Source organism: Rhinolophus ferrumequinum, chromosome 16, assembly GCF_004115265.2.
Source record: "Rhinolophus ferrumequinum isolate MPI-CBG mRhiFer1 chromosome 16, mRhiFer1_v1.p, whole genome shotgun sequence".
In the NCBI taxonomy this organism is placed as follows: domain Eukaryota; kingdom Metazoa; phylum Chordata; class Mammalia; order Chiroptera; family Rhinolophidae; genus Rhinolophus; species Rhinolophus ferrumequinum.
In genome coordinates, this window is record NC_046299.1 from 28,290,995 (window position 1) to 28,304,909 (window position 13,915).

Sequence of the window (13,915 nt, forward strand, 5' to 3'; positions counted from 1 at the left end):
AAAAGGAGTATCAGGATCACAATTCTGCAGCATAAAGAAATGTTAACAAGAATTAAAAAATAATATACTCATATCCAGCCCTTCTTCTCTCACAATGTCTAAAAAATATTCAGCCTCCAGACCCTTTTATTATGCTCCTCAGGATAATGGGTAGAAAAAAGCTTCAGACTAGGAAAATGGAAAAAAGGTTAGGAACTTTTACTCTGGAAGGAAAGAGAAGTCTAGAAGAAGAAAAGAAATAAATCCAGAGAGCCCAAGAAAGGAAAAGAAGTTAAGAATCAAGTGGTCTTGCTTTAGGGAAGGTATGTTTTGTTTGATAATACAAAGACAACATGTTTGTTTGATAATCAAAGACAACATGTCGAAGAAAACCAACTCTGAGGAAGGCTGAGAGGGGAGGAAGGGCAGAAATGAGAAGGGAAAAAATTAAGATGGTTTGCTTGGTATTAGAAATATATTCTTAATAATAGTGAACCAACTGGTTGACAGTAGTTAACATTTTAAGTTCCAATTTCAAAAAGTGAACAAAAGGCAAAGACAAATACATCTTAAACACATATGAAATGTCAAGAAAGGTAAAATAATTGCCCTATGCTGTCGAGGCAGAGGAGGGTTGAAATAGGAACAAATATAAAAAGCCAAGATTTTATGACATGATATACCACATAAACAAAATGAAAGATAAAAATCATATGATTATATCAATAGATGCAGAAAAAGGCTTTGATAAAATTCAGGATCCACTTATGATTAAAAACTCTCAGCAAAGTAGGAATAGAGGGAACATACCTCCACATAATAAAGCCCATATACGACAAACACACAACTAACATCACATTCAACAAGGAAAAGCTAAGTGTTCTCCTTAAGGTCAGGAACAAGACAAGGATGTTCACTTTCACCACTTTTACTCAACATAGTATTGGAAGTCCTCGCCACAGCAATCACACAAGAGAACGAAATGAAAGACATCCAAACTGGAAAGGAAAAAGTAAAACTGTCATTATTTGCAGATGACATGATTCTGTATAGAGAGAACCCTAAAGATTCCACAAAAAAACTATTAGAATATATGAATTCAGCAAAATTAGTATTCAGTAATCAGTTACATTTTTATACACCAGTACAAACTATCAGGAAGAGAAATTAAGAAAACAATCTCATTTATAACTGCATCAAAAAAACAAAATACCTAGGAATAAATTTAACCTAGGAAGTAAAAGACCTATATTTGGAAAACTGTAAGACACTGAAGAAAGAAACTGAAGAAGATACAAATAAATGGAAACATATACCATGCTGATGGATAGGAAGAAATAACATCATTAAAATGTCCATACTACCCAAAGCAATCCATAGATTCAATGCAATCCCCATCAAAATACCAATGGCATTTTTCACAGAACTAGAAGAACTAATCTTAAAATTTACATGAAACCACAAAAGACTCCCAATAGCCACAGGAATCTTGAAAAAGAAGAACAAAGTTGGAGGTATCATGCTACCTGATGTCAAACTATACTACAAGGCCATAATAATCAAAACAGCATGGTATTGGCATAAAAACAAATACATAGATCAATGAAACAGGATAGAGCGCCCAGAAATAAATCCATGCCTATATGGTCATTTAATCTATGACAAAAGAAGCAAGAATATACATTGGCATAAAGACAGTCTATTCAATAAATGGTGCTGAGAAAAATGGATAGATTCATGCATAAAACTGAAACTGGGCCACCTTCTTACTCCATATATAAGAATAAACTCAAAATGGATTATAAAGGCTTAAATGTAAGACCCGAAACCATAAAACTCCTAGAAGAAAACAAACGCAGTAAACTCTTAGACATCACCCTTAGTAATATATTTTCTGATCTGTCTCCTCGGGCAAGGGGAAAAAAGTAAACAAATGGGACTATATCAAATACTGAAGTTTTTGCACAGCAAAGGAAATCACTAACAAAACAAAAAAACAGCCTACTGAATGGGAGAAAATATTCACCAATGGTACATCTGATAAGGGGTTAATATCCAAAATCTATTAAAAAAAAAACCTCATACAACTCAACACCAAAAAACAAATGATCCAATTGACAAATGGGCAGTGGACCTGAATAGACATTTCTCCAAAGAGGACATACAGATGGCCAATAAACATGAAAAGATGCTCAATGTCACTAATTATCAGAAAAATTCAAATTAAAACCACAATGAGATATCATCTCATACCTGTCAGAATGGCTATCATCAATAAATCAACAAATAGCAAGTGTTAGCAAGGATGTGGAGAAAAGGGAACCCTCGTGCACTGTTGGTGGGACTGAGAATTGTTGCAGCCGCTACGGAAAATGGTTTGGAGGTTCCTGAAAAAATTAAAAATACAGCTACCTTATGACCTAGCAATTCCAATTCTGGGTATTTATCCAAAGAAACACGAATTCAAAAAGATATATGCACCCCTATGTTCACTGCAGTGCTATTACAATAGCCAAGATATGGAAGCAACCAAAATGCCCAATAGACGACTAGATAAAGATGTGGTACAATATTCAATGCAATATTGCTAGGCCATAAAAAAGAATGAAATCTTACCATTTGCAACAAACAACATGTATGGACCTAAAGGGTATTATGCTAAGTGAAATAAGTCAGACTGAGAAAGACAAATATACTATATGATCTCACTTATATGTGGAACATGAAGAACAAATGAACAAAACAGAAACAGACTCATAGATACAGAGAACAAACTGATGGTTGCCAGAAGGGAGAGGGGTTGGGGAGCTGGGTGAAAAAGGTGAAGGGATTAAGAAACACAGATTGGTGTTTACAAAATAGATGTAAAGCACAGCACAGAGAATATAGTCAACAATGTTGCAATAGCTATGCACTCATACAGTGCCTGGTGGGTACTAGACTAATCGGGGGACAACTGCATAAATTACATAAATATTACTATGCTGTATAACTGACACTAATATAAAATAATATCAAATGTCAACTGTAATTGAAAAAGTAAATAATTTAAAAGAAAAGATTTTTGTCTCATACATTGGCTCACAGAGACTTGTAGAAAATATGGCTATGACTTGAACATCAATAATATACGCCTCCACATTTGTTCTAGGATGTACGGCTGAAATTTAAAGTTTTTTAAAAAATAAATCCATTTCTGTATCTAATTTCTTGATATCTTTTGTGTGAAATAGTAAGCAAAATTAAGTTTAAAATATAAACAATGTGCCTGATGATGACTAGAATACTTACGATGGTCGATCCTCAAGAATCAGGGCAGTGGTAGAAAGCGGCTCAAATTCAAAATTCTTACGTCTTGAAGACTGAGGTTGTGGTCTACAGGTCCTACCTGTTCGTGCTTCGTATTCCTAGAGTAGATAAAAATATGCTTTATGCAGACACCTTTCCAATTTTCAGTTTGTATTACTAAATCTGTAACATTAGTATTTATGCTATAAAAGGGACATATACAATTAATACATTAATCTGGTAAAAATATCAGGCAGACCAAAAAAAAGTAACTTTTTCCCCTGAAGGAAACTAAATTACATATTGCATATAAAGTATCAAAGTATATTAAGAGAGGGGAAGATAAGATACCAGCTATGCAAGTCCAGCTTTGAATAATCTACAAGTAGATAAACCCACTTTCTAAACTTTCATCCAGATCAATGATGGAGAGATGTTGACGAAATAATCCCGTTGTAATGCTTTGAAGATCTCTTTCAAGGGTGATCTTTCAAGATCTCTAATCAAATGTTGGTTTTGAATTCCAACCTACTTTGAATCTAACTACTATAAATCTACCTACTTACTCTAAATTTAAACAATTCACCAACATATCCAAAAATACGGCCAAAGACAGCAAAATACTTCACTAAAATTAAGACACTGTTACTACAGTAGTGCTCGCTTATCTGTGGTTTCAACTTTCTGTGGTTTAAGTTACCCACCATCAACCGCAGACCAAAAACGTTAAATGGAAAATTCCAGAAAGAAACAATTTACAAGTTTTAAATTGAACACAGTTTTGAATAGCATGCTGAAATCTTGCACCATCCCAGGGGGACATGAATCCCCCCTTTTAGTTTCTTTGCAGTCCTATAGGGTATTAGTAGCAGTCTCTTAGTATTCTTCTAGGTTATCACATGGATGTGCTTGTGTTCAAGGAACCCTTATCAAGTCAATAGCGGCCTAAGGCTATGTCACAACGCCTACGTCATTTGCCTCACTCCATCTCATCAGGTAGGCATTGTATCGTCTCACATCATCACAAGAAGGGTATGTACAGTATAATAAAATATCTTGAGAGACAGAAACCACATTCACATAACTTTTATTATAGTATATTGTTGCAATCGTTCTATTTTATTATAAGTTATTATTGTTAATCTCTTATCGTGCCTAACTTATAAATTAAACTTGATCACTGGTATGTATGTATAGGAATCAACATAGTATATGGAGAGTTCTGTACTATCTATGATTTCAGACATACACTGGGCGTCTTCGAACATATCACCCATAGAATTACTGTGCAGTATTTTTCTAATTCATCTGAACTGATAATCCTATTAAAAGAAATGAAGTTAATTTGATATACGTTCTTGGTGGACACAATTTAAATTTCTACATTTGAGCATATCTTCATAAATGTTCACAAACTTCCACTAAAATTTATTTCTAGAAATTTGCCAATGATCATTAATTAACAAGATTACTGGCTTGGAATTTCCAGAAACCACATTTTCCCTTTATAAAAAAAAAAAAATCAAGCCAGTGTTTGCTCTTTACCACGTAGCACATATATTTTTCATGAAATTATCAAAGATTACTCAATGATTTCATGAGATCTGCAAGCCCTTGGCAGCTAGAAAAGACACTAATTTAAATGAAGAAAATTCAATGTACTGAAAGTCGATTGTTTTCACTTACGGCTATTTTCCTATTATTGCCTGTAGTTCTTTTTATATTATTTGATTTTCCAACTCAAAAACTATTTCTCCCTACTAAATCAGACAGTTGTAAAATATAAACTGATGGTTCCATCCCTCTTAAAAAATCTGATGATCTTGTTGAAGCTTAATCTGATGTGAGATATTACTTTAAAAAAAAATTTATGTTGTCTTAAGCATTTTCTGACTTCAGCTTACTTTATGGGTCCTGCTGCTATTTATAAAGGTTTGTACTGTCATTTTATAATTGTCTTCAGTTCTGCATCTCTCCTTCCACCTACATCTCTGTTAATCTGAGAGTTCCTTTGTTTGCATAACTGCATTGAATTCTTACAGATTTTTTTCTCGTATTTCATAGAACTGTGTACACTCATTTTTAACTCTCATCCCAAAGAATTGTACAGCCTGTCAGAGTCAAAAGCCATTTTGACTGGGTCACTCATTTCTTTTTCTTTCGCAAATTTTCTTTCCTAATAACTAGGACATATATGTAATTACGATCCATGTTTCTTTTCTTCATTTCAAACTCAAGTGTAACATATCTCCTTTTCTGGTAACGTTTTTCTTATTAAAAATCATAGATACCATATATATGGAGTTAAAAATGAGCATACACAGTTCTATATATAATGAGAAATTAGTCTCTAAAAATTCAATGCACTTATACAAACGAACTCTCAGATATATATGTGAGGTTTGTTATCATTTAAATGGTACTGTTTTCCTACAATGTGACTTGATCTCCGTGCCAGACAGAATAGTGAGTATTATGCAATAAAGCATTTTCCATGCAAAACAAAAATGCTAGTGTATAAATAGCAAAATAAAACTTCTAAGTCAATGTAACGTCTCGTATTTATTGACACAACATACCATATGACTATTTTAAACATTTAACACATTTAATCCTTGAAACAACCCTGTGAGACACCAAGCTCACAGTAGAAGAAACTGATCTTGTCATCTGCAGCAGCATGGATGGACCTGGAGGGTATTGTGCTGAGTGGAGTGTCAGAGAAAGATACAATGTGATTTTGCTTACATGTGGAATCTAAAGAACAAAGTAAACAAAATAGAAACAAATTCATAGATACAGAGAATATTTTGATGGTTGCCAGATGGGAGGGGAATTGGAGGTGAGTGAAAAACGGGAAGGGATTAAGAAGTACAAACTGGTTGTTACACAGTTGTCGTGGGGATGTAGGGTATAGCACAGGAATATAGTCAATAATATTGTAATAACTATGTATGGTGTCAGATGGGTACTGGATTTATGGAAGTGATAGATGGAAGAGGGGTTGGGGGCAGGGTGAAAAAGGTGAATGATTAAGAAGTATAAATTGGTAGTTATAAAATAGTCACAGGGATATAAAGTACAGCATAGGGCATATAGTCAGTAATATCTTAATAACTATGTATGATGTCAGGTGTATATTAGACTAGTCAGGGTGATCACTTAAATTACATAAATGTCTAACCACTATGCTGTACACCTGAAATTAATATATAATAAAACTGAATGTCAAAATAAATAAAGTCTAAAAAAAAAGAAGAAACTCAGGCACAAAAATCATTTGTTGAAGGTCATAAATGGCAGGCTGTGTAGCTCCAGAGCCTGACCTTTTAATAGCTACGTATTATCTTACTTATGGTAACAATCAAATAGCTAGCTATGACAATTTAAAAGAACGAGATAGATAAAATCATTCAATGAGAGGCTAATGGGTAGATCAGGATAACAATACTTCAATCAGTGATCCATCTAAACATCACATGAAAAGATCACCAAATAGTACGTTTCCCGTTACGCTGCAATACAAAAGAACATATACCATTCTTGAAAGATTCTTGCCAAAAGAAAAACCAAACTTAAATATGATTAAGCCTCTAGAATTGTGCTATCCAATATGGTAGTCAAAAGAAGTGATACCAAATAAGTCATATATGTTTAAATATAATGAGAAAAGTATCCAGGAATCAGACCTATTAAGAGGTTCTCCTCTAGAGGGCTGGACTAGGAACGCGGGGCACGTGTTTTACTTATTTAATATTATTAATTATTCAGTATTAATAAATTCAGTATTAATTATTCAGTATTGTTTGACTTCTTACAAGAAATTGTAAGTGAGATCACTTATAGTCATGGTGGACTATTAACAAAGATTTCACTGAAGAGATGGAATCAGAATTGAGGCAAGAATGATGGGTATTAATTACACAGGCAGAGAGGATTGGAAAGAACAAGTGGTGGGGGGCAGGCGGGGGCAAGCAACGGCAAGGATCAGGGAAAAAAATTCATCTCACTGAATATGAAAAAGGATAAGAAATAAGATTTGAAAGGTGTACGCTAAATTATGGAGCCTTTCACTGGCCAAATTATTTGGAATGCACGATGGAGAGCCACTGAAAGTTTGGATGAAACCTAGCTTTGATGAAAGTAATCTTTCATTAAAAATGAACTGAAAAAGTACACATTTAATATAAAAGGCACCATGAAATGAGGCACCTAAACATCATTTTATCTACTTTACGAATAAGCTTTATACAGAATTGTCACTTAAGTATTTTTCCCATGAGAAAAAAGTTGTATTCTAGCATGTTCCCTCACAGATCCTTAGCATAAAATTGCTTTAAGTTTCTAGAGGGTAGTATTTTAGAAAGCTTTAAAAACATGGTATCAATCCATCCTTATCTGAAAAAGCATAGATGTACATACCCTGAATGACTCAAATATTTGCTGAATAAAGATGCTATTCTAATATAATTAAAATTGCAAATTATATTAGAAATAGTAAAATATTAAATATCACTACTTCCAAAATTGATCACAAGGCGATATCCTATTTATTAGTTAGGATGTCTATTATAACCAAAAACCCAATTCAAATTGGTTTAGGCAAATTTATCAGATCACAAGACTAAATATTCCACACACTTAGCTAATTTTGGCCTCTGTTTGACCAAGAGGTTTGTAACATCAGTCAGAGACCCCACTCTCAGCCACTCTCTCAGCTATGTACTTCTTCATGTGTGGGCTTCATCTAGAGCAGAGGTGTCAAAACTGCAGCCCGAGGGCCAACTGCGGTCCGCAATCCATTGTTAATTGACCCGCAGCAAATTCCAAAAATAGATTTAGTTTACTTAAATAAACCAGGTGAGGCAATACGTACTTCACCTCGAGTGAGTGGCCCGGCTGTTTGTGTATTTTACCGCATATGGCCCTTGGTGAAAAACGTTGAAAAGTTTGGACACCCTTGATCTAGAGGCTAGCTTGCTGCTCAGAGAAAGGACTGCAACAATGCCAATTGTTACAATTATGTAGCATAGTTTTCAAAGATCCTCCAGTTGCTCTTCTAGTAACTCCCACGAGAAAGAAAGCATCCTTTCAGGAAGGTCCCAGTAAACATCCCATCCCACAAGCAATCACAATGACCTGAGAAACAAGCTTTATGGACGACTTAAAGTCAATCAGGGCCTATATCTGCAGCTGAAGCGAATCACATGACTCTTTAACTCTTGAGTCCACGGCAGTAGAGAGAGATATTAGTACTCAAGTTATTGAGAAGTAGCTCAAATACATAAGAATTCATTTAAAAATATAACCAAATAATATCTCATGAAAGTCCTGAAGACATTTTCATTTTCAATCCATATGTAACATGTCATAAACCCCCCATGTTTCTTCTACAGAAGTTTAATGAACTATTGATAATTTCATAAGTTTTAAGGAAATTTTACAATGTTAAAAAGCAACTAGAAAAATCATAGTCCAAGGAAATCAGTAAATAATGCTGTCCATAGCACACTCACTGTTTGAAAATACCGTATCAATATGCTTCATTATCTGCCAATGAAGCTCAGTTTTAACTGATCTGTTTTATGAGTAGTTGGGAGCTAGTTACCTGCCAAATGTAAAATAAGAAGCATTTAGTTTTTGTTTTAACATATTAATTGTATTTCTATGGGATGCTGTAATGAAGCCTGTTTATTTTTTTCAATTTAATGTATTCTTCATTTTCTACTCAAAATATTCTACCCTAGGATATATGTTTACTTTATTGGTGTAACTAGAATAGTTGATGAAACCACTGCTAGGGGCAGGCTGGCACATATCTGTAGGATAGTTTATTCTAGCTACTGTAAGAAAATTTGGGGGCGGCCCGTTGGCTCAGTTGTTAGAGCACGGTGCTCTTAACAACAAGGTTGCTGGTTTGATCCCCACATGGGCCACTGTGAGCTGCGCCCTCCACAACGAGACTGAAACAAGTACTTAACTTGGAGCTGATAGGTCCTAGAAAAATACACTAAAAATAAACAAAAGTTTAAAAAAGGATTTGAATCAAATTGGCACTTAATTCTAAGCCTGATCAAAAGATGGTAGGCAATTGCTGGCATCTCCAAGAGCATAAAGTAGAAAAAATGACTTATAATACTAAGGAAAAACATCTTTCCCCTATATACACATAAAGGGAAAAGATGTTTATCCTCAAAATAATCTCTCAAAAAAAGAGGAAGCACATTTGCTTAACAACATCTCTCATAAATATGGGTGCTTTTTCTCTATGAATTTTGACACAGCAAAGCAGTATTTGGAGAAGATACATTATCCTGAAATTATCTCAATCAGTGCTATATAGTTTGGAAGGTCACTTTTTGATCAGTGAGGTTTTCCTGTTGTTTGTTGTTAAATTAGGAGTGGGAGAGGAAGAAACTGAACACAAAGTAAGTAAGGGTTCCCAGGGATATAACCATCCAATTGCAAACTGTCATAAAGAGATTTAAACATTAACTAAAAAAACAACATAGTAAGAGACTACGTTGTAGAGATGGTAATTTTATACCTATAGGACAAATGAAAGAAAAATATAATGCATTTAGAAATTTGTGGCTTGAGATGAAACTTCTCCTAACAAGATAATACATAGAATTAAAAAGCACTGTATCTCCTGCAACTCGGACAAAACTGAAAACAATGTGCTGGGGGTTAAAAACTACAAAATTGGTCACAGTAATAATGAGCAGATTGATGTCAATGATGTATGCATACAGTTTTGAATAAATATGCAACAGTTTTCAATAAAAAGGCACTCTTTCTGAATATATGCTATATGTGATTTGAATATGTAACTAGAAATTTTAGTAAGTATTTGATTTTCATCTATAGTCCTAAAAGTTACATATATATATATGTTGACTAAAAAATTCTTCAGAAAGATAGGGCAAATTCCCACTTGGTGGACTGGGTAATTCATATCAACTTACTTGCTGAAAACAACCTCTGTGATCCCTGACAAAGGGGAAACAAACAAGGTGAGCCTAAGATCACTCACTGTTGTGCATGGAGGCAATTCTGGAAATCAGTACAGGAAGGGGGGACTCAAAGAAAGCCTGGCTGTTAGTTTGGAAAGGCCAAACAGTGGAGGGGCAAAATTTGTGGGCCACAGTAGCAGAAAAGAAAGCACTCCATTGAGAAAGAGCTCCAGAAATCTGCACAGGAGTTCTCTTGAGTCTTTAGCTGAATACTAATCTCCACATGTGCAAGGCAAACACTACAAAGCAGGACAAAAAACAACTTCTAGGGAAAAAAACAATTGCTGGGGAGTAGTAAGCAAAATCGGTTCCCAGAACTCACGCAGGGCTGAGAAGTATTCACATTCCCACAAACCATAATGGAAAGTCTTCACCGAATACACAGGACATTTAGGAAATACCTGAATATTCAGACTCATCTGAAATTGTGCCAAGTCAGAAGATAATCTTTAAAATGCTGAAGGAAAAAAATGAGGGGGAAAAAACCCTGCTAACTTGGAATCTTATGCGAAGAAAAAATAGCTTTCAAAAATGAAAGCACAATAAAAATTGTTTTCAGCTAAACATAAGCTAAATCTGTTGTCAGTAGACCAAGGTATTTTAAAGGAAAATTTTCAGGGAGACAGAATGTATCACATGAAAACATGAATGAATCTACACGAAGAAATGAAAAGCACCAAAAATAGTAAATATGGATAAATATAAAAAACATTTTAGAAAACACATAAATAAAAGACAAAAATATAAAAGTCATTTTTAAAAATTTTAAAGGATATCTGACTACCTAAAGCAAAAATGATACCAATGTATTGAGAGAATTACAATACCAAAATCAGAAGGGAGAGAATGGCAGTATTCTATTGTAAGGTTATTACATTGCACTCAAAGTGGTATAACACTGAGGGTAGATTGTGATAAATTAAAGATAAATACATAAGCCCTACTGCAGTGGTTCTCAACAGTGTCCCAGAGATGCTTTCATGAGGTCTGCAAATTCAAAACTATACTCATAATAGTGCTAATAGTTTGTCAACGTATTAACATTAGCTTTAATGGTGCTAAAGCAATGTTGAATAAAACTGTTTGGTGCTCTAGCACAGATCAGAGCAATGACATCAAAATATACTGCTAATCACTGCATTCTTTGTAACTGCATTCTATGCACTCACAATTTAAAAAGGAGGGGAGGCAGTTTCACTTAAGAATGTCTACAATGAGGTGCCGGCCCAGTGGCTGAGGAGGTTGGAGCTCTGTGCTCCTAACGCCAAAGGCTGCTGGTTCGATTCCCACATGGACCAGTGGGCTCTCAACCACAAGGCTGCCTGTTCAACTCCTTGAGTCCCGCAAGAGATGGTGGGCTGTGCCCCCTGCAACTAAGATTGAACACGGCACCTTGAGATGAGCTGCCTCCGGAATGGCTCAGTTGGTTGGAGCGCACCCTCTCAACCACAAGGTTGCTGGTTCGACTTCCTCAAGGGATGGTGGGCTGTGCCCCCTGCAACTAACAACGGCAACTGAACCTGGAGCTAAGCTACACCCTCCACAACTAAGATCGAAACAACAACAACTTGACTTGGAAAAAGTCCTGGAAGTACACCCTGTTCCCAATAAAGTCCTGTTCCCCTTCCCCAATAAAATCTTTAAAAAAAAAAAAAGCAAAAAAGGATATTGGTGGAAAAACTGGTAAAATCCAAATGAAATTTGGAGTTTAGTTAATAGTAATATACCAGTGTTGGTTTCTTAATTTTGATAAATGTCCAGAGTAGAAAGATGTTAACATCAGGAAAAATGAGTGAGGAGTATACAGGAACACTGTATTTTCTTTTCAAACTTTCTGTAAATCTAAAGTTATTACCACATAAAAAGTTCATTAAAACAAAAAATGACGAAGTGAGCCAATGCTTTAAAGGAAAGCAACTGTAATTGTTGCCAATAATAAAAGTCGATCTTTCAAGTGAAAATTAAATACTGCAAACTTGTAAAAGCCACCATCAGTTTGACCATAAGTTTCTAATACTTAAATTTTCACATGAAATCAGTGGTGATATTACTGTAATTTTTTTATACTATACACTGAAATGTTACAGAATTTGGATGATGTGCATAATATGGTGAACCACTATTTTCCCAATGATCAATGCATTATATTACAAAACCAGGTAGGGCTAAAAACATTCATTTGAAGTGCAAGATTTTAATATAGCAGTTATATGATTTCAGATTCCACAGTATTACTTACCTTTAAGAAACTACCCCTTGATGAGTTTTGAAATGGTATCAAAGAAGAATATCCATAATTATCTGAAAAGTCTATTAAAATGTCTCCTCTTTACTCTCTACATACTATCTTTGTAAGGCCAGATATTCTACACATACTTAAACTAAAACAATATATAGCAAGAAATTGAATGCAGCAGTAGATATGATAATCTAGCCTTCTATCATTAAGCCAAACATTAAAGAGAGATGCAAAAATGTAAAACAATGCCACTCTTCCCACTGGTTTTTTTAATAGTTCTTTAAATAAAGTGTTACTTATATTAACATGTAATGACTTTATTATTGTTATTTTTTAATGAATTAATAAATACTTTAACATTTCAGTTTTATTTGGGGGTTAGCAATGACTGATAATCACCATAAACAAAAACTCTTTGAGGTCCTTAATAACTACGAATACAAAGGAGTTGTGAAACTAAAACGTTTGAGAACTGTGGACCAAGAGCAACCACTGAAAAGTGAAAACGAAGGTATATTTAATAAGCTAATAGTGGAGATAAAATGGAGTACTAAAAATACTAACTTAATCCAAAAGAAGGTGGGAAAAGAAAAACAAAACAAAACCAAGACCAGATGGGCCAATTTGAAAAGAAATAGGAAGAGGGTAAATTTAAACCAATCCTTATTAACAGTGGCATTAAGTGACACACACTCCCTTTACAAAGCAGATCAGACTGCATCAAAAGACTCAAATGCTGCATACAAGAAACCCATTTTAAATATAAAGACCAACAAAAAGTAACAGGATGAAAAACAAATATCATGCAAACACTAATGGCAAGCAAGCTGCAGTGGCTAAAAGTCAGACAAAAACTTCATAATAATTATTACCAGAGCAAAAAAGATACGACATTTAATAGTGAAGAAGGCAATTCATCAAGAAGACATAAAAACAAAGCTTCAAAACACATGGAGCAAAAGGAGAAAAAGCCAAGTAGATTATGGTGGAGAATTTATTACTTCTCTGTAAGTAATTAATAAAACAAGTAGAAAAATCAGCAAACTTACACAAAACTTAAACAACACTATCATTTAACATAACCTAACTGACATTTACAGAACACGCACCCAACATCTGCAGAATACACAGTCTTTTCAAGAGCACCTGGCTCAGATGGGTTCCCTGGTAAATTCTACCAACAGTTAAGGAAGAAATGATACCAATTTTCTATAATCTCTTCCAGAAAACAGAAGCAGAGGGAATACTTCCTAATTTAATCTCTGAGGCCAGCATTACCCTAATATCCAAATAGGCAAAGACATTACAAAAAAAACTATAGACCAGTATCTCATATGAACACAGATGCAAATAACCTCGATGAAATATGTTAGCAAGTTGAATCCAACAATGT

At 34.5% G+C, this 13,915-nt stretch overlaps 1 protein-coding gene across 2 annotated transcripts in view; it reads right to left on the minus strand.

The window, feature by feature from the left end:
* The window catches only part of TBC1D12 (TBC1 domain family member 12), a 101,591-nt gene that overhangs the window by 34,539 nt on the left and 53,137 nt on the right, over positions 1-13,915 (minus strand). For both annotated transcript variants that reach the window (XM_033130782.1, XM_033130781.1), the window contains exon 3: positions 3,271-3,386. In XM_033130782.1, coding sequence (XP_032986673.1) covers positions 3,271-3,386 — 116 coding nt within the window. The remainder of the gene's footprint in view (positions 1-3,270; positions 3,387-13,915) is intronic.